At 44.7% G+C, this 26,675-nt stretch overlaps 1 protein-coding gene across 2 annotated transcripts; it reads right to left on the bottom strand.

Annotated features, from left to right (window-relative positions):
* Positions 1-5,674: 5,674 nt before the first annotated feature.
* EIF3L (eukaryotic translation initiation factor 3 subunit L) lies at positions 5,675-26,199 on the bottom strand. Of its 2 annotated transcripts, XM_055395585.2 has the most exons (13): positions 26,067-26,199; positions 23,889-23,937; positions 22,984-23,194; positions 21,698-21,777; positions 20,183-20,244; positions 18,999-19,068; positions 18,740-18,813; positions 15,346-15,517; positions 13,695-13,849; positions 12,817-12,987; positions 11,249-11,746; positions 6,715-6,795; positions 5,675-5,886 (listed from the first exon to the last, which is right to left on the bottom strand). In XM_055395585.2, exons 1-13 carry the CDS (start codon positions 26,097-26,099, stop codon positions 5,848-5,850), a joined length of 1,695 nt encoding a protein of 564 aa, XP_055251560.1. In that variant the 5' UTR covers positions 26,100-26,199; the 3' UTR covers positions 5,675-5,847. The 2 variants fall into 2 exon arrangements, with proteins under 2 accessions (XP_055251560.1, XP_088693610.1); XM_088837484.1 differs by lacking the exons at positions 21,698-21,777; positions 23,889-23,937; positions 26,067-26,199.
* Between the last annotated feature and the right edge of the window lie 476 nt (positions 26,200-26,675).

Raw genomic sequence — 26,675 nt, 5'->3', positions numbered from 1 at the left:
ATGTGACGATCAGGGTTCCGGCCCCAGCTGTTCACGGCCGCTGCCCAAGTTCTGACGCCCGGGGCATGTCCACCTGAACATCTCAGGGCCTTGAGCTCAAGTCTGAACCCAGTTCTCTACCCCGCTTCACATGCTTCCTGCTTCAAGCTGCCCCATCTGCCCCCATCTCAAGGGAGCTTCCACTGTCTCCCCAGCTGCAAAAGCCAGAGGACTGGGCGTCTCCTCCCCTTCCCCTGCCAGCACCCTGCAAGAGCTCCTCTATGGCTGGGGTACTCTAGACAAGCACCTCAGCCTCTCCGTGAACTGGCCTCTACACTCTCTCGACACAGACTGGCCTTGGGTCCACCCAGTAACGGAGCAGAGAAAGCCCTTGGGTGAGTCAGTGGGCCCTGCGTCTGAGCTCCACCAGGAAACAGCCTTGCTTATCCATATAATCTATGACTCTGAATTCCAAGGTCATGGCCAGCTAACAACAATGGACTTCATTCGTTCATTGCACATGATGGCCAGGTGCTGTGCTAAGTACTTCATATAATTTAATTAAGGGAAGTGCTGCTACCCCCCGTTTTATAGATGAGCAAATAGAGCATTGAGAAGCTAAGTGACTTGGCCCACGGTTACACAGCTAGTGTGTGGAGTCGGGATTCAAACCCAGGTCTGACAAAGCCCAAGCCCGCAACTTTGCTGGGCTGCTCTGTTTCTGGCACAGGAAGGTTTGGTAAGTGGCACCACCCACAACTCCCCATTCCCGGCTAATAAAACCGTAAAACTGAACCATCAGGACTTCCCTGGTGGTCCGGTGGCTAAGACTCCACGCTCCCAATGCAGGGGGCCAGGGTTCAATCCCTGGTTGGGGAACTAGGTCCCACATGCCCACAGCAACGGCGAAAAGATTGTGTGCGCCACAACTGAGACCCAGTGCAATTAAACAGACAAACAAGATTCTCACTCCCATTACACGTGGGAGGATTGAGCCTGCTTCTTCCACTCCAGACAAGCTGGGATAAAAGTATTGCGAGCTGACTGCAGCTGCTTGGTGCCCGGCATTCCTCAAGCGGTACCAGGCGGAGTTCAGCTGTGCCTGCCGCCTCACTAGGCCTGCCGGCTGCCCAGCACTGCGGCTGGACGTGGGCCAAGACACTGGGAAGCGGCCCAAGCCAGGCGCTTACACAGTGGCTCTGTGTGACCCTGGCCTTCTGAAATGGCCTGTCTCCTGGTAAGAAGAGTGCTGAGGGGCTGGGTCAGACACGGCACACCTTGACCTGGCATAATTTCAGTGATGGAGACAGGAGACTCCGACATGAACTATGCATCTCTGGGGGCGAATTCAAAACAAGTTAATGCCCAGGGCGCCCAGGTGGGTCTGTATCCTGTGAGCCACCATTGCCCAGTGTCAGGGCGGGTGGTGGGTACGAGACAGATGACACCACATGAGCCCTCTTTAAGAAGGCCAGGGAACCAGAGAAGGGACAGGCCCCGGGGAGGGGTGGTAAGGAGGCCTTGCTGGGACTGGATCCCAACTCTGCCACTTGTTAGAATCCAGCAAGCTAACAGATGAAGTGTTTGGAAAACTGCCAAGAACTCTATGAATGTTTGGACTTATTACGTATTAACAAAGAGCCTGCCTTTGGCTTTCCTTGCGTCTCAGAGACAGCACAGGCTTTCGAACTGGGCTGACCTGAATTCTGTCCTCGGTCCTCTTTAGCTCCTGGAACTTGGACAAGTCATGTAACTTCCCTGGTGGAGAAAGACCTCCCAGCTCAGACTCGGTCACAGCCCTAATAGTCTCCACAAGGCCTGTATATGGCCCAGAACCTCTTCCTCCCACTTGCTAGCCCTGCTCCAGCTGGCCTTCTCACTACATTCTTTCAACACACAAAACATGCTGTGGCCTCAGGGCCTTTGCACTTGCAAGTTTTCTCTTCTTAACACGTTCTCCAGGTATCTACAACATTGCCTCCTTGCTCCTTGGGTCTCTTCCCAAATGATGCCAATTAGGGTGATGACCATCCAGTTCAAATCCTTGATTTTTCTCTGTAAGATACATAACCATCCAACATGATCGGCATGGTTTATAACCTGCCTCCACCCGTTAGAATTTAAGATGAGGACGGGGATTTTGTTTTTTTCTTTTTAATTAAAAGTAATTATTTGTTTTTCAGGGGTTTTGCTTTTTTTACTCACTTCCTTTCCTTCATGCCTAGCAACACCTGGTTGGCTCACTTGTAGGAAAAAGGATCCAATCTTCTGTGCATGAAATCCTACAACGGGCCTGATACACAGCAGGCATTGTGTTAGACTCCTAGAGCTGCTGTAACAAATTACCACAAAGTTGGTCATTAGAACAGAAACTTATCCTCACAGTTTTGGAGGCTGAAAATCAAAAATCAAGGTACCAGCTCTAGTGGAGAGCGCTTCCTCGCCTCTTGCAGCTTCTGGTGGCTCCAGGTGTCCCTTAGCTTGCGGCTGCCTTTCTCTAATTCCTACCTTTCTGTGGTCCCCTTCCTCCCTGTGTTTCTCTGAGTCTAAGGACACTTGTCATTGGACTTAAGGGCCACTTGGCTAATCCAGGATAAGTCATCTTGAGATACTTAACTCACATCTGTGAAAACGTTTTGCCAAACATCACACTGATCGGTTCCAGGGGCTAGGACATGGGCCTATCTTTTCGGGGACCAGTATTCAGTAACTACCGAATGAACCACCAGCATTCATATCAATAGGAAACAAGGACACAGAAGAGTTTATGAATGAAAAGTGTGTGGGGGGAAATAACAGCATCTCATTTAGTCCTGCTGCTGCTGCTGCTAAGTCGCTTCAGTCGTGTCCGACTCTGTGCGACCCCATAGATGGCAGCCCACCAGGCTCCTCCGTCCATGGGATTTTCCAGGCAAGAGTACTGGAGTGGGTTGCCATTGCCTTCTCCGAAAGCAGATTCTATCCTCATTTAATTCACTGGTGACTCAGATGGTAAAGTATCTGCCTGCAATGCAGGAGACTCAGGTTCAATCCCTGGGTCAGGAAAATCCCCTGGAGAAGGGAATGGCAACACACTCCAGTATTCTTGCCCGGAGAATCCACGGACAGAGGAGCCTGGTGGGCTACAACCCCAGGCCATGGGGTTGCAAAGAGTCAGACACGACTGAGCGACTAACACAACATCCTCACTTACAAGCAAGGAACAGTGCGCAGTGATGAACTGACCTGCGAGCAGGATCTTCCACCCCGAGAGCCATACAGGTATCCATCCCAGGGTGACAGGTGACATTCCAGATAAGGAAGCCAGTTGACCAGTTCCAGCCACCACTGTCCCAACACCGAGGCCACAGAACAGTCCCAGATCTGCCCAGCTGCAGACTATAGGGATCCTCAGGTGGGCTGCACAGCAGTGAGCAACACGGCCCAATCATCCTCATTTCATCTCTCAACAGAGATGGCAGATGCTCTCAACAGAGGGCTGCTGCTGCTGCTAAGTCACTTCAGTCGTGTCCGACTCTGTGTGACCCCACAGACGGCAGCCCACCAGGCTCCCCCATCCCTGGGATTCTCCAGGCAAGAACACTGGAGTGGGTTGCCATTTCCTTCTCCAATGTGTGAAAGTGAAAAGTGAAAGTGAAGTCACTCAGTCGTGTCCAACCCTTAGCGACCCCACAGACTGCAGCCTACCAGGCTCCTCCATCCATGGGATTTTCTAGGCAAGAGTACTGGAGTGGCTTGCCATTGCCTTCTCCGCAACAGAGGGCGGGCAGATCTTAATTTTCAGATGACTACCAGCCCAGAGGTTGCACAGTAAATTAGTGACACAATTCAGACTTGAATCCAGGTGTCATGCCTTCAAAACAGTGGCTCTTCCATGTTCTCTAGCCTCCTTATAACCAGAAAACTTAAAAGAAACCAGCCATGTACCAAGTGAGCACAAAGCCTAGCTTTAGAATTCACAACCACCTTGTCACTGGGTGGCAGGGAGGAGCCTCACCAGCCACCCCCTCCCAAGTTCCAGGAAATTGCTTTGGAGGGGATATGTTGACCCTGCAGATCTTGATGGTATAGCTACTGCTATTTAACCTCTTGCTACCAGTCTTTTTTTAAAAAGGATATGATGCTCTATAATTAATTTATTGTTGGTGGTGCTGGGTCTTCGTTGCTGCACAGGCTTTTCTCTAGCTGCAGTGAGTAGGGGCTGTTTCTCCAGTTGCAATGCAAGGGCTTCTCATTGCAGTGACCTCTCTTGTTGCAGAGCACGAGCTCTAGGTTGCTCGGGCTTCAGCAGTTGTGGTTCCCAGGCTCTAGAGCACAGGCTCAGTAGTTGTGGGGCATGGCCTTAGTTGCTCTGTGGCATGTGGGATCTTCCTGGACCAGGGATCAAACCCACATCTCCTGCATTGGCAGGCAGACTACCACTGAGCCACCAGGGAAGTTCTTGCTACCAGTCTTACGGTAGGACTTTCTAAGATAAAAACACAAGTTTGGGAAACGAAAGACCAGTCTTCACTACCTACCATCTTTGACTTGGGCAAGCTACTTAATTAAGCCTCACTTTCCTTGGGTTTCCCTAGTGGCTCAGACGGTTAAGAATCCACCTGCAGTGCAGGAGACCTGGGTTTGACCCCTGGGTTGGAAAGATTCCCTGGAGCGCATGGCAACCCACCAGTATTCTTGCCTGGAGAACCCCCATGGACAAAGGAGTCTCATCAGTAAGTTCGGGATTCCACATCTCCGGAGTGAGATAATGCATAAATGGTGTGCAGACCATTCTGAGGGCTTACCCCTGAATACAAGATTTCTACAGATCCAGGAACACTTGATCTTTGTTGTGTAGGTTAGGTGAGCTACCTGAGACAACTTCAAGGAAGTTTTCAACTATCATAGATCTTTATGATCTGTGTTTTAACTGTTAGAAAAGATAAGGTTAGAAATCGGCTCTGATAATAGGGTGGGCTGCTAGGTTTTGAGGTGAAGATGACACTTCAAAGAAGTCTCCAAGAGGGCAGACCCCATATGGTCGTTTACAGGAGGGATGGGAAAGAATGTGAAAAGCAGATACAGCTTCATAGTGACTGGCTCTGATGGTTCTGGCAGACAAGCAGTAGTTTCAAACTCACTGAAGGTGGGAGAAGCTGCCTACTGCAGAAGTTTGTCGGCTTTTTTAACATTAAGTTTTCAGTGTGAAGAATCACAAGACCTGAGCAGCAGAAGATAGTAGAATTTGGAGCCGTCTTATAGAAAAACCCAAACTTTTTGCTCAACCCAATATAACTGCATGACCTTGACTAAGTCACTTAACTCCCCAGGTCTGTTTCCTCTTCAACAAAATGGGGCCCCTACTACCAAACCCAAGCTGGACAGCATAGGCAGTGTACCTGGATTCCTCAGCACAGTCCTGGCAGTAGGTGTTCAGTAGTTCCTTCCAAAAACCCAGCACTTGCACAAATATGCATACAAATTTTGGCAGGTCATTAATGCTCACAGGACTCTTCTGAGATGCAGGTAAGATACTAAATATGAAACTGTCCTGTATATTGTATAATGCTTTATGAATACAGGAATTAAGTAATTCAGTTTAAACATCAATAACTAATGCATCAGGAAATAGTATCTCATGACACACGGGAAATTACATATAGTATTCTTGTTCACAGATGCTCCCCAACAAGAATAAGAAGACAAATCTGACTCCAAAGAAGATCCTTTATTAAGAAATACTTAAAACATTTCAGTCCTTGATTCAAAAAACTTCAACTCAGGTGACTGGCCAATGGCTGAGCTGGGTAAAGGCTTCACGGTGGCAGAACACCACCTACAATGACATCAAAATAAGTTCCTGAGTAGTGTCAAGTGTGAATATACTCAGGGTCTCTGTCCCATCTTTTTCAGGGTTCGGTTAAGCTGGAAGGGAAAGAAAAGCAAAGTCAGATATTGTCTTTTCCACCAAACCTTTTCCTACGGTGTACGTGGTCACCAGGCCACACTCCCGAGCCACCCCTCTGACAGAGACACGTCACAGCGTCTACTATCACAGAGCTGGGGCCTCCACCCGACACTCTCTAGTGCCGCACAGCTCATGCAGCTTGTTCTGTCTGCCCTTCACACTGAACACACACCTTATACTGCTCTAATCATTTTATAGATAGAAGAGGGCCTCAGGGTGGCTAGACGTGCCAGGACTGTGTTACTGTCCTGCAGGAGTCCAGCAGCAGGCCCACAGCACAGCACTGACCTCTGCTGGAGGACTCAAAGCACCAGGACGCTGTGGCTCTAGCTATGGGCACAAAGAGTGACCCACAAGGCTTCTCTGAGAGCAGGACGTGGAATGCACCAAGTCTGTCAAAACAGAGCTTCAAGGTATCTGCCTGAAGAGACTGGCCAGACCTGTCTAAGTTGAAGAGTAACTAACTGCCAGATGGGGAGGGACGGGTAAGAGCAGGCAGCGAATCCACCCATATTAGGAAATAACAGGGAGGGAGGTGAGAGCTGGCCACCCGCAGAGAGAGATCTTGGGAAGAGATGCTCCAAAGAAGGCTGACGCAGCAACTCCTACAGGCCCAGCCCCACCCCCTACCGGACTCCAAGCAGCCAGCCAGTCTAGCTCAGAAACTTCAAAGGCCAATTTCAGGCTTTCTTGAAAGTAGAAATGAGAAATAAAACACTTACAAACTCCCCACTCCATTCCCAACTCCCGTCTCCAGCCCCCACACCACTCTCCACACCTCTCACCTCTTCAAATTTGTGAATCTGCCGAATGAAGAAATCCCCATAGCGCCGGGCGACCTTGGTGTCTGCAATGTGGATCATGTCCTATGGGAAAAGCAGCCATAGAGAAGCAGTGAGGGGGAGTCACCGGCAGACTCTGCAGACACCAGTGGTGCTAAGTGCCAGATAAACCCCTCTCTATGGGGGAGCATTAACAGCTAGGATCCGCTCTTTATAGATGCTGAGTTTTACTTTCTTCATGTTAACTCATTTATTTTCTGGTCTTTTTAATGAACATGAATCCGTTGGCAATACTAACATTTAAAACATAGCATTTTATTCTCATATACTGTTTATAAGTTGCAAACTAGTTTAGATTTTAAATGATTTTTTAGCTCAAAATATTTTGTTGAGAACAATTTGTAAATTCCTACATAATCTAGGTTAAGACCCAAGAACTTCCTGAATCTCTTGATTTTTTTCAAGTCAAGAATGAAAAAAAAAAATGAACTTGCTAACTCTTGGAAGAAGACAATCCAGAGAAGGTTGGGACTAGTTCGTCTGTTCACTAAAAGGAGTGTAGCAGGTGACTGATCCGGCCCAAGAGTGTCAGGCACTGGGAATAAATTCAAATAGAATTTTAGATAGCTGATGCAACACTGCAGGGGGCAGGCGGTTTTGATTTTTAAAAACATGACTTGGGAACTAAGATCCATCAAGCTGCATGGCAAAAAGCACAAACAAAAAAACCCCAAAATTTCCCACCACCACCACCACCAACAAAAAACCAAAACCCACACAACTTAAAACTTTCACTACTGACACGTCTCTACTTTTGGTGATTCTGTTCACGGCAGGGATAGCCAAGTTCTGCTGAATACCAATCCTCCCAAAAGTCATGAAGTCTAAAATGAGAGGATCTGGTTTAGCAAGGGAAGTTTCCAAAAGCAAACTACCCAAACTGTCCAAGCAATTCTAGAACTAGGTACATAAATCCAAGAGAATAGGCTCACAAAAATTCATAGCAGCGTTACCCATAACAACCAAAATGCGAAAACAGCTTAACTGCCCACCAACTAATGAATGGATAAACAAAGCGCGGCGTGTCCAAAACGCGAGATACTATTCAGCCATAAAAAGGAATAAAGCACTGATACCCGCTACAACCTGGATGAAACTTGAAAAGATGCTCAATTAAAAGAAGTTAAACACAAAAATCCACACATTTCGTGATTCTAGTTTTCAGACAATATTAAGAACAGACCAATCCAGAGAGACAGAAAGAAAGCAAATTACTGATCTGCCAGGGGCTGTGGAGGCAGGGGAACTGGGAATGCTGCTAATGGACAGGGATTCCTTTTCCGGATGTCAGAAATGTTGTGGAATTAGAACAGAGATGGCTGCCCAACATGGTGAATATACAAACTAATCACGGAATTTTACCCAGTAAAGGTTGTTATTAATTTTAGCTTTAAAAACTGCCAGCAAAAAGTAATATGTTTAGACCAACACACTTTCTTCCCTTTTTCACCCCTCAAGTCCCGCCTTAGCTGTGCTTTGCTGATTTTCTGCCTTTTGTAAGGATGAGTATTGCAATATCCACAAAGGTGACTGGGTCAAATGACACATCAGTTTTCTGAACATGATTACTTTTTTAATCTGACAGCTTCAAAGTAAGTTTTGTGTTGATTGGTTATTTTTGTTGGAACATGGGTCTAAGAGTTGATTTTAAAAAGCAGTTGTTATATTCACAGATATAGAAAACAGACTTGTGGTTGCCAAGGGAGAGGGGGGTGTGGGAGGGATGGATGGGGAGTTTGGAATTAGCAGATGTAAACTATTATATCCAGGATGGATAAACAACAAGGTCTTACTGGGCAGCACAGGGAACTATTATATTCAACATTCTGCGATAAACCATAATGGAAAAGAATATGAAAAACAATATATACATACGTGAAACTGAATCACTCTGCCATACAGCACAGATTAACACAACATCACAACACTGGAAATCAACTATATTTAAATACATTATACTTTCTGAAAACAAGCAAAAATGTAGTATATTTTTTAAAAAATTGCCTCATAGCAGCAAAGAGCTGACAAGAGAATGAAGAATCATTTAAGAGAAAACAAACCATTCTGTGAGCAAAACAGAGATGCCCCTTCTGCACTGAGGGCATTTGCTAATCCTAGAAAACCTGGGCAGAAGGCCAGTCTAACAGAAGACCATCCTTGTAACGCTGAGATCCTAAAGAGCTGTATCCTCAGCTACAGGTGATCCAGAAGTGAACTGCCATCCCACTCCTGACACCAAGCAAAGCCTGCCAAGGGTGGGGAAGAAGCATAAAATAGCCTCCTCTCTGAGACATATTCTTCTAACAGTTTACCGCCTGGCCTCGTCACCCAGCTGGTCCCAGGAACCTCAGTCTGGGGAGTTCAGTCCACGGTGGTCCCAGACCAAGAATATTCCCAGGCACCTTGTGGAGGCAAAAACAAATTCCCTTCACAGGAACATATGTCCATCCTTGGCTTCAAAGAGTATCAAATATTTTTTCAAGGGCAATGAACCATATGTAGTAAAAAAAAAGATAATAATAATAACCAAGAACATATGGAAACACTGCACCATTAATTTTTTTTTTTTTTTAAAGAGAAAGCTAGAAACAGAGCTGGAGGGAGGAGGGAGGTGGGAGGGGGGTTCGGGAGTGGGAACTTATGTAAACCCGGGGCGAATTCATGTCAATGTATGGCAAAACCAACCAATATAATATTGTAAAATAAAAAAATAAAAAAAAAAAAGAAACAGAGCTGGAGATACAGATGAACAGATATAGAATGTTTTTAATCAAAAGTATCCAGAACAGAGGAAACAAAAAGATGGAAGAAAGGTTTAAGAGACATGAAGGATAGAGATCGAACATAGATTAAAGAATTCCAGAAGGAGAATAGAACAGAAACAATAGCTAAGACTTAGTGGCTAAGAATATTCCAGAAGAGATGAAAGATACTGATCCACTAACTTTTAACAGATTCTTTTAAATCTTTATCAGGGTTCCAAACATGTCTGAATACAACATTTCCTTGGGAGTTCCCTGGTGGCTTAGTGGTTAGGATTCTGGGTTTTCACTGTCATGACCCAGGTTCAATCCCTGGCTAGAGAACTGAGATACCACGAGCCCAAAAAGAAAAGAGGAGGGGAAAAAAGAATGTTTCTTCATTTTTGAGTTATGTACATGGTGCAAACAAACAGGGGGAAGGTGATATTTCATGCAAAGAATAATTTGAGAAGTTCGGCATATTTTAAGTCTGGAAAAACTCACTTAAGAAGACAAAACAACATAGGAAAAAAAAAACCAAAACTCACAAGTACATTAAAATGTTCAACTTGAAGGTAAACTCTTAACAGGGAAGGACTACCCTGGTGTCCAGGGGTTAAGAATGTGCCTTGCAGTGCCGGGCACACAGGTTTGATTCCTGGTCTGGGAACCAAGATCCCACAATCCGCAGAGCAGCTGGGCCCACACACAACTACTGAGTCTGTGTGCTCCAGAGCGCCCCATACCACAGCTAGAAAGAAGCCCACGAGCCACAACAAAAGATCCTGCAGGATGCAAGGAAGGTCCTATGGTCTGCAACTAAGACCTGCCGTAGCCACATAAATTAATAAATATTGAAAAACAAACACTAACAAACTGCCTTTCTCTATGCACTATACTGCTTGTGCATCTTTCCAGAAATGACTCTTCATTCACATAGACAAGCATATATATGATTAAAAAAAAAAAAACTTAAACAGACGATCGACAGCCACTCTGTAAAATCATATGTGTACCATTCAACTGCCAAAACCACCCAAATGTCCACCAGAAGAAGAATGGAAACACTGCAGTCAGTAATTGCAGTAGATGTCAGACCGCCGCAGAACAGGCGTGACTACACTACTGCTACACATGACAATGCTGGATGGTGATTTCTCTCAAATATAATGTCGAGCCAAAGAAGGCACACAGAAAAGAGCACATCCTGCGTAATTCCCTTAAAAGAAGTTCAAAATCAGCTAGCCCCAAGCTAGGGTGGTACAAGTCAGGACAATGGCTTCCCATCCAGTAAGGTACTTCCTCTCTGGTCTCCTCTCTGGCCACTCGGACCGCACTGCAGCTGGCTGGGCTCACTCTGGCCTCAGGGCTTGGGCTCTAATTGCCCCTCTGCCTGGAATGCTCTTCCTCCAGGTATCTGCCTGCTAATTTCTGCACCTCCTTCAAGGATCAGCTGCAAGTTTACTTTCCCAACAGTCTATCCTGATCATCTTTTTAATACTGCAACCTGTGCCTTCAACTACCACCAACCTGACCTACTCCACAGCAAGTGGCAACGTCTAAACTATTACGTGGTTTGCTTAATGATAACGTTTACCACCTACTATTTAAACACTAGAATACCAGCACAAGGGCAGAAATCTTTGTTGATTTTGTTCAATGACATGTCCCAGGTGCACAGAACGGTGAGCATCCTGAGAACCTAGCCTGGCGGGGTGGTGGGGGGCCAGCCTTACCTTATCAATGTAGAAGTCAACCTCGGAGGCTGACTGAAATTCTCCATCTAGGGCGGAGATGCCACTGGTCCACACCAGGTTCTTCATTTTGTGTTTGAAGACAAGAAGCTGGATTCGGAACTCCTGCTCGGTGAGGTCCAGGAAGCCGGCCAGCTTGGCCACAGGCATGGTGGTGTAGAGCTTGAGGAAGCTGCGGATGGTCGAGAGCTGGGCCTGCTGCTGCACCTCATCAGAAAACACCTTCAGCTGCTGCAGGAAGGGCTCCTTGTGGTAATTGGGGTGCACGTTGTCATAGTTGGGCACTACCGGCGACAGGAATTTGGGGCAGGAGTAGCTGAACAGTTCCTCGTAGACCTGCGGGTCCCCTTTCTGCATGCGCAGCATCTTGTCCCCGTACTTCTCGCGCAGCTGGAGGTGAATGCTCTCGTCGATACGCATGGGGTACATGGTGAGGGCGATGGCCAGCAGCGCATGCATCTGCTCATTCTGCTTGTTGATCTGGGGTGGGGGGGAGACTGCTGCAGGGCCCCATAAAAAGGACCCTGTACCCTCCCAAACGCTCTCTGTTCAGACCTCCTGACTTCTCCCTTTGTCTTACACCCAGCAGCTAAGTCTCCCAATGTCTCTCCCCATCCTCCCTCTAGCTCCACTGAACTTCCGGTCTAGTTCCAGGTCCTCCCTGTCTCCTGGATTCTTTACTGGTACCCCTGCCTCTGTCTCACAGTCCACCCTATGTACCGCTGGCAGGTCAATCCTCCTACACCAATTATGATCAGGTCACCTAGAAATCTTTTTGAAAAATACTTTAATTGTTATAATATCTAGAAATCTTTAATGGTTCTTAATGCCTGTAGAACACAGATTAAATACTTTAGCTGACTAGTAAAGGTTATCGCAAAATCTAACACCCCAGTCTGGTTATTCTTCTGTCTTTCAGTCCAACTGGTTTACTGTGCTGCTACATGATCATATTTCCAAGTCTCAACACCTCTACTTTATTTAGAAACCTCCCCCCAATTCTGGCTTCCCAGGTGGCTCAGCGTCAAGAATCTGCCTGCCGACGTGGGTTTGATCCCTGCATCGGGAAGATCCTCTGGAGAAGGAAATGGCAACCCACTCTAGTACACTTGCCTAGAAAATCCCACACACAGAGGAGCCTGGTAGGCTACAGTCCACGGGGTCTCAAAGAATCGGCCATGACTGAGTGACTGAGCACACACGCCTGTGTTTCAATCACTCACATCATCATTCCAATTCTAGGCATGTTTTGGATCCATCGTCCTCCAGGCAAACTGCTTGAGTGCAGTACCCATATCTAACTGATTTTAAATTACCCACAGCCCAGTGAACACCCTAGGTACTGCTGGGGGATAAAAGTAAGAGCAAAGATACTACTGTCCTGATCATCAAGGTGTTAATGATCCAAAGTAATGTGTGTAGCAAAAGAAACTCAGAATAGGCCAGCCATTAAGAAATCATCCTAGTGAATAAGCAGGCAAAATAGCAAAATTTTGGTTTACCCAAAAACTGTTGGCACTGGTGTGTCAGCTGGTCAGAGGCCTCCTTACCATCTCGTATTTGTACGTGGTCCTCTGGAACATGCTCTTGGTCCTCTGGATGTAGAGGAGGATGTTGGCGAAGACCCGGATGGCATCCTGGTAGCGACGCATCATCAAATATGCAAAACCGACATAATAGTATGTGGTAACCTGGCACTCGGGCACACGGGAATACATGCTCTGTGGAAGGAGGCAGAAGCAGCATCCATGAGTCTTAAGAGCACTTCATCCCAGCTAGGATGTAAAAATCGGTGGGGCCTAGTGTCAGCCAAAGCAGAAGCATCAGGAGATCCCTGCAGAGGCCCTGAACTACTCAGAGGAAGCCCTGGCTCTGGAGTTGGAGGCTCCGAGTAGACTGTACCACCAACTGATTATGTGACATGAAGACTCCATTTCCTTGGTTATAAGAGAAAAAGACTGGACCAGGTGACCCTAAAATTTCCTTCAACTCCTCTACACCGCACTTTTACATTCTTTCTTGCTTTTCCAAATAAGCCCTATAAAGGAACAGATAAGATCAAACAAAAAAGGTATCATGTTTCTATGGCAAGGCAAACAACCACTGCTAACATAGCATTATCTCTACCACCTCAGAACTTTTTAAGTATTTTGTTAATTCTTTGGTGAAAGCTGAAAGGTAAAAATCTGCCTAATCATTCTGATTTGAAAATAGTATCAATAGGAGTGGTGAATATCCCAGGCGTTATTAAGCATCAAAGAGAAAACCACCCTGTCCAGATTCAGGTTTTCCCTGCAGTAGTTTTCCAATTCTTGTCTCAATGTTTCCTGGGGAGGATTCCTCATTTTTTCTCTTTGAAATCTGTCCTAACAGATCAGAGATTCTCTTAAGGCCCTGCAAATGTGGGCCTGAAGAAACAGGGAATTACCTTCTTGTTCAGTTCGATGTTCTCTAGCACCTTGATGGCCTGGTAGTAATCCCCCAACAGGGAGTGGAGTCGCAGAAGGCCCACCAGGCTGAAGTAGCCAAGCATCTTATAAAGGGAGTGCCGTCCGTACTCCCCGGCCACACTCTCTGGGTCACCTGAGAGACAGACAGACAGTGTATACTTCAGGAGAGACTGGGAGCAAGGGCAGGCCTGAACCTTTAATGTCACTCAGTAAACTCTTAACCTACTGCCAGTCTCCATAGATTTCTACAAAAGGAAATAACTCTGCCTTTGAATGAATAGGAAGAAGAAACACACCTGCCTTATGCTAATCTTACATTCACCAGTTAAGTCACCTGGTGGTGGTGGGGGGGTGGTGCCAGTCCCCTCACACACCTGAGAACACAAAAGGACCCCTCTCATCAACAAGAGCTCTTCACTAAGGCCCCTCCTTTCAGGATGTCCATGAGATCAAAGCTATCTTCCTAATAACACTAAGATAGCACGTGCCTTTCTCACTGAGTTGACATTTGCACTGATGGTGCAAAAACAATGTGGGTAAAACTACTGACAACTTAGCATCACTCAGACAGTGGCACCAAACTCTACTGTCACCATTATATTCTTTACCACCACTCACCTGCAATGAAAGAACCAGCCACTCTTTTTCCACAAAGCCCCACTGTCACTTGAAAGAATAACTGATACACAAACTGACTATTCAGACATGGGTATTTAGCAGACATTTTCTCAAAAATGAGTGCAGCGAACGTGTTAAGATACCAATGTCTGTTCAGTATCAACAAACATCAACTTTTAAGTAAAAATCAGAATTTCATAAAACTTCTATCTGCTACTATGAAGAACAGCTTCCCAAAATAAGGACTTATCTGATGAGGTTGATGGTCAAAGTTACAGATGTGGTTTCAAAAAACTATATAATAAAATGTGTCAACTTTCAGAAAATCTTGCTAGCTCATTTTACAAAATCATGCACAGATAAAAAAATTCACTCAGGCTGCAGGAGAGACCAGTAAACCTTAACATAACAAAGTATAAGTTTACTGATAAGGTTTCAGATTCCACACTGCAACTAACCTATAGAAACTACCATGGTCATGTTCTGGTATAGAATCAGAGAAGAGCTGGGCTATACGAAAAGGCTGTTAAAGTTTCTCTTTCCTGTCCCAATTAAATATCTGTGTGAGGCCAGATTCCCCTCAGAGTAGCGTCTTGCCACAAACTGAGGGAAGAGGCAGAAGACTCCTCCAGCGCTCTTCCACAAAGCCACACTTAAAGAGGTTTGCAAAACCACCACTCTTCTCACTGGAACAAAATGCTTATAGAGATAAACTTTGGGATTCTTAATCGTTTAGAGTGTCAAGTGGTCCTCACCCCAAAATGTTTGAGAAGTGCTTATCTAAACAAAGGCCCTGGAGAGGCAGCAGAAGTGTTTACAAACACAGCTCTTAGGAAGTACTGGTTCCTTCTGTCAGCCAACAGATGGCCAAGCCCAGCAGCCTCCAAATCAGTACTCGGCTCCTATTCACCCCCAGACACCAGAGGGGCAGCCCGTCACCCGAGAGGTGGCGGCTCCTCGGCACTAGCCACAGCCACCATGCCTGAGGAACAGACAGCGGGCAGCACTCACCTCCGCTCGTGTACACCTCCAGCTGCCGGTTGATGTTGGACTTGTCCACTAGGGAGTGAAGGACATTGAGGACACTGTGAACATTCCAGATTTTGGGATTGGAGCGAAGGAAGTCGATCTCCTCCTCTGACTTCTTGGCGGTCTTACAGCGGTACTGACTAAACGACTGAAACTGTTGAGGAAGAAGGGAAAGATGCGGCAGGGGCATAAAACCCAAAGGGACAGCACGAGCGCACGACGCCACCGCTGCCACTGCTCCCGCTGCAGCCATCTGCGCGCTCACTACTGGTTCTTTGAAAGCCGTCTTTGATTAAGCTGTGAATTTTGTTCATTACTGCATTACTTATTCCACAGCGAAGCAAATAGCTCTAAAATGACAAGTAGTTTGTGGGAAAAAGAAAACATTCAATGTGGAGTCAAACACAGCCTAAAGCTACTTAATGTCTCTGGGCAGCACAGTGCTGGCCACCAGAACCTGGTTTCCAAACACAGGTTCCAGTGAGCTAGAAGCTAAGTTCTAGATGACCTACGATCACTCTTCAACTTTAAAATATCATCCTCCTCCAAGAAGGCAGGAGAAAACGTTTCCAAATTTACAATAAACAAAGAATAGTATCCAGAATGTAGAAGGAATTCTCATTAAGCCAAAAGGAGGAAGATCATCCAACAGAAAAACAGGCAAAGAATACTGATAATTACTTTGAACCGGACTGGTCAATTAGTAGAGAAAATGCTCAATCTTTTCAGAGAAACATAAATTAAAATGATTACCATTTCTTTCCTATCAAATTGACAAAAATTAGACCAATAACATCCAATACAGAAAACCTGCTTTCAAATGCTGATAGTAGTAGTATAATTTGACACAGCCTTTTGAGAGGGCAGTAATTACTATTTATTAAAATTCAAAATGACAAAAATGTTTTATATCTTGATTGTGGTTGTGTATGTTTGTCAGATCTCAACTATATTCTTAAAATTTGTATATTTTATTGTGTGCAATTTATGACTCTATAAACCTGATTTAAAACAATTTAGGAAAGAAATATAATATCCTTCAGCCAACAACTCTACTTCCAGTCATCTCCAGAAACAGACTTATGTGTAACACATAGACCAGAAGAGTGGTACATCATGTGGATGGCACAAAAGAACAAGGCAGGTCTTTATACGCTGATTATCTTTGCAGATACTAATTGCTATCTCTGCAAAGGCAAGGCAGGAAGACACTCACTTTATGTGCAGTTAAAAAACTCAGTAATAACAAATTCATATTATTACTATATCAATACAAATAAATGAAAGTGGTGGGGAATAAAGAGAAAAAAAAAACACTTCTTTTTAAATTTTTTTTCTTTATAAAATTTAATAAATGGTACAAATAAATGGTACAATGCCATAAACATTAACAGTTAAAATATCACCAAATGAAAAAAATACTATAGAATACACAGTTGCAAAAAGCTACATTAAGTTATTTTACAACTGCCTCAAGCTGTAAAAAGAAAAAAAAACCCAATGCCTTACCTAAGTTATCCCTCTCTCAAAATAATGCCACTTATATTATAAACCACGAACTCCCCATCAAAAGACGGGAACTGCTTTTGTTAATTCATATATATATATACACATGACTGTATCATTTTGCTATATACCTGAAACAAACACAACACTATAAATAAAATATAGTACGATATAAAATAAAGTAACATCTTTGGGGCTTTACACTGAGTTCCTATCAGAATGATAACAGCGCCACAGCCGCACTGAATCCTCATAAAGGAGGCACACGAATGGCTGGGTTACAAGAGTTACAGATATGAGAGCTGCTCATTCCCCAGAAACTACAGCTCACAGAAAACCAACAAAGGCACGAGATACAGACCATTCACTTATGAATGTGTAAAACTCAAAAAAGTCCACCTCACTCCTACAACATGTCGAAAGTGCCTCAGAATCCAGACAATACCAACCTTCTCATGGTTCTGGTTAAATTACATATACCAGTTTATAAAGAAAAAAGGAACAAGTGGTGGGGAGGAGCCACTCACCCCATGAGGTATATAGGTGGCATTTTCTTAAGCAGCTTATAGTACTCTCACTTCTCACAAAGACTGGCTGGAGGAATCACACCTAGCCCATAGTGGGAGTCTTTGTGAGAAGTGAGAGCACTTAAACCCATTATTAGAGCCACCAGTTAAGCCCAGGGAATCAGGATTATCTTTAGTCGGATGAAGAACCTTAGCACAGACTCTGACTTGCTGTGAGCCAACAGGATGGCCAACCTTCTAAAATTATGCCAAGTCCCTTGTGGTCCAGTGGCTAAGACTCCATGCTCCCAAAGCAGGGGGCCTGGATTTGATCCTTGGTCAGAGAACTAGATCCCACATGCCTCAGCTAAGAGTTTGCATGCCACAGTGAAGATCCCATGAACTGAAACTAACAGCAGGTAAAGCCAAATAAATAAATTACAAACAACAACAACAAAACAAGCCAAGGAGCCAGAGAAGGCAAATAAGGCCAGTGTGCTTTGTGACCTTCACTGCCCAAAGGCACTGAAGCCTGTCTTGAGCAAGAAGCCTCTTTCTCAAAGGGCCCTAAGAAGGTTTCCTCAGCTCTCCAATCACAATGTGTCAGCACTTTGTATTGACTTTGATCCATGGAGTTCAAATAAGAGCTTTATTAACAAACCGATTTTTCCTGAAATACCCAGTAAGAGCTGTTATCTCAGTAAAACACAAGAAAAAAATTGTTCCCCAAGCTCAACTTCCTTTTTTTAGTAACAGCACTCTTGGGTAATATTTCCCCTTTGATAAAAATGTCCTGTTTTACGCTAATCCAGAATATACTCATATCACAACCACCACAATCAAGACATAAAAACTTCCTGACCTACAGGTGACACAAGTGAGGCTCAGAAAGCTGAAAAAACATGTCACTGCTACAGAGCCACCAGCTGGCCACATCCCGGCAAGACACCACTTCTAGCTGACTCCAGAGCCTAGGAAACCTGTATTCTTCCTATCAGACCACCTCTCAAGGTCAGGCAAGAAAGTGTTGGAAGTCTGGAGCTCAACTCTCCTGAGTTCCAAGTTCAGAATGGAGCTCTCAGACCTCACTGAATTCTTCAGAAAACCATGACATGGAGTTCAGTGTGACAGGGTTATTTCTCACTATGCTGGGACGGTTTTATATTATGTATCTTTTTCTGTGTGTGTGTGTAGCAGAGTTTTACTAAAGTGAAAAAGGACAGAAAAAGCTTCTGACACATACATCAGAAGGGGGACAGAGAGTGCCCCTGTACCTTTTTAATAACACAAACAACAGTTAACAGCTGTTCTTTGTTTGGACCAGTTATTGAATATTTCAAATTAAGCCAAGGCTGACCAGCTACCTGGTAGATGAACTCATCAATGATGTCCCAGAGCCACTGGTTGGGGAGTTCAAGGGGAGCAGGACCATCAGCATCTGTGCAGAAGACCACAGAAAAGTCAGACTCAAGTCAATGACTACGCCCATTCAGCAAGGTTGCAGAACGCGATTTTTAATTTCTCTCTTAAAAGGACTATGGATCTCAAGACTTCCCCTCTTCCCACCTGCATGTTAAAATCCTGTTAAAAAGAGATGAGGACAAATCATAACCTCAGACTCACTAAGAATGTAGTTGAAGAGATTGCAGTAGTTGTAATACGATTCAAACCTCTGCTCCAAGGAGGGTCCTCCCTGTAAAGAAAGCAGAAGACAGGAGGACACATTTAACCTAATGCACTCTACTCACGGCCTGCCACTGACAGCTGAAAACAAATACAGCTGACCTTTGAAAACAGGCAGGTCAGGGGTGTCAACCCTCCTGTCAAAAATCTATGTATAACACAGAGTCGGCCCTCCATACACTTGGTTTTTCCATTATCTGCAGAGTCAACTCTGTAATATATTTACTAAAAATATCTGCATGTAAGTGGACCCACACAGTTCCAATTTGTGTTGTTCAAGGGTCAAATATACATGAGAACTGATGTCTGCTCCCCGCTTCTTAGCATGTAAAGAGCACGCCAGTGATAGGGAAAACAGTAAGTGCTACAGCATTTCAAAGTGATCCTGAGTATCTGACCCTAAGGGTCAAATTTTATGCCAAAAACTTTAACAGACCTTTAGAGACCAGGCATGCACATCTGGCAAAGCAGAGGAGCAAGGGGAAGGTGCTTAAGAAAAACAGGACTAACAGAGGCAAAGAGATAAAACTGTGTATGGTGCTTGAGGGCTGGGGAGTAAAGCAGACAATGCTGCACTGGGCTTCAGTGGGCCAGAAATGCAGAGGTTTTTTAGGGCCAAACAAGAATTAAGCCAGGGGTTCAGCAAATCCACCATCACCTGTTTCGATAAATAAAACGCTCAGCTGGAACACAGCCATGTGTACTCACTGTCCATGGCTACTGCAGAGGTGAACAGATTCTGAAAAAGGCCCAGAATACTTACTAACTGGCTCTGTACATAGAAGGCTGCTGACCCGAGCTAGACTTCATGCTGTTGGTAAATGAGAAGCACTGAAGATGTCTGAGCTGGGGAACAACATGATGAACGGTGTATTTCTGATGGACTAGAAAGAACACTGCCTTGGAGTCTTAGTCCCATAGCTTACTAACCATGGGGTTTGACAAGGTATTTAATCTCTCTGAAAAATGAGATTATGAAGGTAAAGTGCCTAATACAGTAAACTTGCCTGCCCGAGCCCAGTCAAGGAGAACTATTAGAGGTGGAGAAATTAAACGAGCAATTGCGTTCCAGGGACAAAAATGGCACAGAGTTTAAAAACTGCTAGCAACACTTAGATACTCACACTGACTTTGGCATATATGTGCCTGTAGTATAATTCTTTGTACAAAATCAGGAAGACAGCATCTGAAAGAGATGGCAAAGGGGTGCTTTAGGAATTCACTGAACAACTAGTCAGTTTTAGCCCTTGGTGGGAGGTAACAGAGTAAATGTGATTTCAGAGATTAAACAACATCAAACGTCTAAAACTCACACTCCAAGAATACATGCAACAAGAAAATTCATTTCCCATTTTACTCTTTCAAATTCATCTTAACCTCATTCAGGCCCATATCCCTTCACCCTCTAGTTACTGCTGCCATCCAGTTGCTTAACCAGGACATAATAATAGCTCCAAGGAAGATAACGTGACATTTAACTACTGAAATTGCACGTGCAAGGGGATCTTTGACTTAGACATCCTATTTTAAGGAATTTACCCTATTGATATGATGAAACCATGAAAAAGAAAGATGTGGGGAAGCTCTTTCAGATACTGATGCTGTGCAGAGTTCACATACAGGTCTGAGACTATTATCCTTAGGCCTGCTAGTAAAGCTGCTCCTTGACCAGCATCTGGGAACCCAGGTTTCAGAAGGGTTCCCACCAACCCGATAGGGGTGGTGTCCTTAAACTGTTTGTGCAAACAACATGTTTTATACTGAATACCTGCTTTCCTTCTGGGAGTCTGGAATTTCAGTACATGTTGAGTCTGTAATGAGCTGCTATGGTATACAACTTGTCACACATGGCATCACAACTCCTTGCTCAAGGAATAAAGTACCATCCATGTGACTCCACTGGAGAGGACTGTTAGAATCTCAAACTGAGGTTCTCTCAAACTGATACTCAGATATAACACAATCTCTATCAAAATCCAAGCTGATCCCAAAACTGACAAGCTGATCCTAAAATTAATATGGAAATTCAAGGGACACAGAAGACCCAAAGCAATTTTGAAAAACAACAAAGTTGGAGGACTTATACTTCCCAATTTCAAAACTGTCCAAAGCTACAATCATTAAGACAGTGTGGTTGGTACAGTCATAAAAGATCAATGGAGTCAAGCTGAGAGTCCAGAAACAAACCTCTACATTTATATGATTACCGATTTCCAAAAAGGGTGTCAAGACAATTCAATTAAAAAAAAAAAAAAAGGTCTTTCCAAAAACTGGTACTGGAAAAACTGGGTATCCACATGCAAAAGAATGAGGTTGGCTTTTCCTACTTTACACCATATACAAAAGACTCCATCAGAAAGTGAAATGTGAGGAGGTCAGAAAGTCCACTCTGGAGTAACTGTAATGACCCCAAAAATTACACAGGGAAAAAGCAGTCAAGACAAAAATCTCACTTTCCACATTCACCACATGTGAAAAATCTGTCCTCTTTTCATTTACTCAGCTTTCATTCAGCAAGTTACATCTACTATGCACGAAACCCTGGGGAAATAAAATGAAGAACAAAACAGACACAGACCATTCTGAACTTTCTAATGACTTCCAGTCACAGGATCCCATCCAGCACCCAGGACGCCTACCGTTGCCAACCTGCGGAGCAATGGTTTCAGCCTCAGGCCAAGGTGTATTCTTGAAGAATCTTTCAGTCAACTTGGTCCAGCTGAAAACCAAACAGAAATACTCTGTAAGGCCAAAACAGGAAGGATCTGTTTTAGAGATCTGTCATATTTTATAAATAAGTACCCAAGCTCAGTAAAGGGAAGAAGTCACAGAATCAGAGCCGGGCCAGGGCCTTCAACTGTTACTTTCCTCAACCCAACTCTGCACCCCCAACCTTTCTTAATACAGTGAAACATTTCTTTTACATCAATTAGGCAACCACCAAGCTCTTCAAGACCACCTCCTGCCCCTTTATCATGAAATCTGGAGTTGCATTTCACTGCTTACTGTTCCCTGACTTGAGAACTACCTTTCAGACACCCCCACAAACCTCCCTCAGCTTCCCCTCTTTCCACTTCCGAGAGTGCTCTTCTTCTTCAAACATGGCAGCAAGGTATTTGTTGCAGTCTGACGCCGCAACAGGCCTAGAGCATCCAACCCAAACACTGATGCCCAAGATGCTTCACGACCCTATTTCCTCCTGAAGTCTTTTCTGACTATCCAGCTCTGACTAACCTGTCTCACTTCTAAAGCCCTTTACACAAGGGCAGTCCCCTCAAAACTAGGATGCAATCAGGAATTCCCTGGTGACCCAGTGGTTATGACTCGGCACTCTCACTGCCATGGCCTGGGTTTGAGCCCTGGTCAGGGAACTAAGATCCCACAAGTCACCTGGCATGAACAAAGAGGGGAGGAGGAGGACCAAGGCAAAAAAACTGAGAAGCAACCACTCAAGAGCTCTGTTCATCCTATTACGCACTGAGAAGCTGTACAGCACAAGTTAGAAATTAGGCTCCGGTGACAGACTGTGCGGGTTCAAAACTCAGAACATCCACTATGTGACTTAATCTTTCTGTGCTTTGTTTTCTCAACTATAAAATGAGGAAAACAATGGCACCTACTTCATGAGGTTACTGTGACGAGTACATGAGTAAATACAAGAAAAGCACTCACGACACTGTCTAATTTATACTGAGCATATGTGTAATTACTATTATAATTATTAATACTGATGGTATTATTTTAGGCCTTGTACAAGTTCTGGATCTAGAGCCCAATAAAATAATGTCTGTAACCCCCAAAGAATCACAGAAAACCCTAGGGCACTCTCTTTACAGAATAATGATTAAACATCACCCCCTTCTACAGACTGCGTTACTCAGCCAGTCTCACCCAGTATGAGATCATTTCAGCCAATGGCCCATACCTGTTCTCATAGATGTCCTGAATCTCATACACTTTCTGGTCAATGACATCGCTGGAGACACGACTGGCCTGTAGCTCATACACCTTCTGGTCAATTAAGTCTGAGACAGTTTTGTGGAAGTACTGGATGAAGTTTTTGATCACTTCAGGGATCACTTGATAGGTTTGCTGTTCATACTGACGTTCATAAGCCAGATCCTGCTTTGGATCTCCTAGAGATTGGATATGATAAACACTTCAAATCCATATGTATGACATAACAAGAGGACAAGGTCACTCATGAAACTAAACTCATGTCTATAAAACTAGGTGTAATGCCTTTTTAAACACTCTCCACCTCACTCCCAATCCCCACTGGTCTCTTTCTTCACAACATTTTCCACTACTCATTTTATTATTAAAGTATTTAATGATTCCCCCACCAGAATCTAAAGTCTATGACAGCAAGAACCCTATCTGTCTTGTACCCAGGTCTACCCTCAGAACTTGGGATGGTTATCAGGAAGGGGGTGGAGACTGTGGTTAAGAGGAAGTAAGTAGTAGGCACTTAGTATTTTTAAATAAATAACCAACTGCCATTCTCAATCAATATGACAGTGCAAACAACTAAACTTTAATTTTTTACAAGATTTTCTTCTTCAGGTGAAAACCACAGCCAGGACAATGATCCTTCCTTTGTAAGGATGCATCCTTACAAAGTAAGTGCAAGGTCCACTTTGAGGTGGACCATGAAAAAAGCCTCGTTTAATAGGCTCTGTACCACCCTTTGGCTGAGAACTAATAACTGACTCCAAACCTGGATCATCAACACCTACTTTTAAACAGATGCCCATCAAGGCAGCTGTGAGACATTCAAAAAGGTGCCAATCCTCAGAAGCACCCAGCTAGCCAAACCCGTAGACTCACCTGTGTGCATATCATAGTCGCCGGGATAAGCATAGGGATCATAAGCAGCCTATCAACAAAAGAGACACAGATAAACAGTCACCAGTCTGTCAATCCAACATGCTCGTTCTAGGTTCCTAAAGACACAAAGACGAGTAAGACAGAAGCAGAAAATATTAAGAAGAGGTGGCAAGAATACACAGAAGAACTATACAAAAAAGATCTTCATGACCAGATAACCACAATGGTGTGATCACCCACCTAGAGCCAGACATCCTGGAATGTGAAGTCAAGTGGGCCTGAGGAAGCATCACTACAAACAAAGCTAGTGGAGGTGATAGAATTCCAGTTGAGCTATTTCAAATCCTAAAAGATGATGCTGTGAAAGTGCTGCACTCAATATGCCAGCAAATTTGGAAAACTCAGCAGTGGCCACAGGACTGCAAAAGGTCAGTTTTCATTCCAATCCCAAAGAAAGGCAATGCTGAAGAATGCTCAAACTACCGCACAATTGCACTCATCTCACATGCTAGAAAGTAATGATCAAAATTCTCCAAGCCAGGCTTCAACAGTATGTGAACCATGAAGATGTTCAAGCTGGATTTAGAAAAGGCAGAGAAACCAGAGATCAGACTGCCAACATCCACTGGATCATCGAAAAAGCAAGAGAATTCCAGAAAAAAATCTGCTTTATTGACTACACCAAAGCCTTTGACTGCGTGGATCGCAACAAACTGTGGAAAATTCTGAAAGAGATGGAAGTACCAGACCACCTGACCTGCCTCCTGAGAAATCTGTATTCAGGTCAAGAAGCAACAGTTAGAACTGGACATTGAACAACAGGCTGGTTCCAATCAGGAAAGGAGTACGTCAAGGCTGTATATTGTCACCCTGCTTATTTAACTTATATGCAGAGTACATCATGAGAAATGCCAGGCTGGATGAAGCACAGGTTGGAATCAAGATTGCCAGGAGAAATATCAATAACCTCAGATATACAGATGACACCACCCTTATGACAGAAAACGAAGAAGAACTAAAGAGCCTCTTGATGAAGGAGGAGAATGGAAAAAACTGGCTTCAAACTCAACATTCAGAAAACTAAGATCACGGCCTCTAGTCCCATCATTTCATGGCAAATAGATGGGGAAACAATGGAAACAGTGAGACTTTTATTTTTTTGAGCTCCAAAATCACTGCAGACATGAAATTAAAGGACACTTTCTTCTTGAAGACAAGCTATGACCAACCTAGACAACATATTAAAAAGCAGAGACATTACTTTGCCAACAAAGGTACATCTAGTTAAAGCTATGGTTTTTCCAGTAGTCGTGTGTGGATATGAGTGTTTGACTATAAAGAAAGCTGAGCCCAGAAGAACTGATGCTTTTGAACTGTGGTGTTGGAGAAGACTCTTGAGAGTCCCTTGGACTTCAAGGAGATCAAACCAGTCCATCCTAAAGGAAATCAGTCCTGAATATTCATTGGAAGGACTGATGCTGAAGCTGAAACTCCAATACTTTGGCCACCTGATGCGAAAAACTGACTCACTGGAAAAGATCCGGATGCTGGGAAAGATTGAAGACAGGAGAACGGGACTGAGTATGAGATGGTTGGATGGCATCACGGACTCGAGGGACATGAGTTTGAGCAAGCTCCGGGAGCTGGTGATGGACAAGGAGGTCTGGCGTGCTGCAGTCCATGGGGTAGCAGAGTCGGACACGACTGAGCGACTGAACTGAGCTGAAAAGACACAAAGACGAACAAGACACAGTCCCTGCCTTTGAGCGACTCATGTGCCTGTGAGAAAAGAGAATAAATAGACAATGACAACACCTCATTACGGCTGCAATAAGGAAGAGTAAAGCACAAGAGGCTGTGGAAATCAGCGCGGTTTGACGGAACTGAGCCCAAGTCATAAGAAATCAGAGTTTAGTTACAGAAACACAGAACTCTTTAACTTCAGCCTCGGCCCCCGGGCTTGAAAAGCAGAGGACGAGGGCACCGGACACGAGGTGGGCGGCCGAGACCCGGCTCATCTGGAGTTCGGAGCTGTGAGTGGCAGCAGCATGAGTACGGGCATGCGGCGAGGCCGGCGGGGGCTCCCAGAGAGGCGCGGACACCATTTCCCCTTGGGGATCAGTATCCCAAAAGCCCTGCCCCTGTGGCGGAGACCGGCACACGTCTAGGGCAAGTTACCTCAGACTCGTAATCATCAGCGGGATACGACATCACTGCGGCGGCCGCGAGCCCAGCTTCGAGAGAGCGGAAAATCCAGGCCTCTCCTTCTTCTGGGCGCCGGAAGTCCAACCTCCCCGGAGGCCGCCGGGAAACCGGAAGCTTTTCTAGGGCCGCCGGCAAGCTGAGGTAGCCATGTTGGGAAGGGCGCAAGTAAACACCATTAGTCTTCCTTCTTCAAATAGAGGCTTTACAAGGAACGCGATTCTACAGTAATTGCAAAACTTTATAAATAATAACGTTAAGTATTTCAGGGTAACAAAGAATGGGCAAAGTAAGAGAAACCAGAAGTAATCTCCCTCAAAGGATGGCTGACCACTTCCTCGGCCGTCCTCTCGCGAGATGAGTCATTTGGCTATGGGGGCCTGAATGTGGATTTAGGTGCTAGAGGTTTGCCTGAGGCGAAAAAAAGGTCTTCAAGTGTTCTGCTCGCCATAGTCTAAACTTACCGTGTCTGAAAATGTATGTTTAGTCCAATGCAGTACGAAGGTATTGAAAAAAGCCCCCCCCCTTTGGACATTAATGTTGGAGCAGGCAAAGATGAAGCCAGCTGTGGGGGGAGGAGGAAGT

This window comes from Moschus berezovskii, chromosome 6 (genome assembly GCF_049115385.1).
Source record: "Moschus berezovskii isolate FMDL1 chromosome 6, NW_MosBer_1.0, whole genome shotgun sequence".
NCBI classification, from domain to species: Eukaryota; Metazoa; Chordata; class Mammalia; order Artiodactyla; family Moschidae; genus Moschus; species Moschus berezovskii.
This window is presented reverse-complemented; position numbering and strand designations above follow the sequence as displayed.

Coding starts and splice junctions, on each gene's coding strand:
- EIF3L (XM_055395585.2), bottom strand. CDS start 26,099: ATGTCGTATCCCGCTGATGATTACGAGTCTGAG. Junction 21,778..22,983: donor CAGGACATCTATGAGAACAG/GTATGGGCCATT, acceptor TTTGGTTTTCAG/CTGGACCAAGTTGACTGAAA. Junction 11,747..12,816: donor CCACGTACAAATACGAGATG/GTAAGGAGGCCT, acceptor CCCCCACCCCAG/ATCAACAAGCAGAATGAGCA.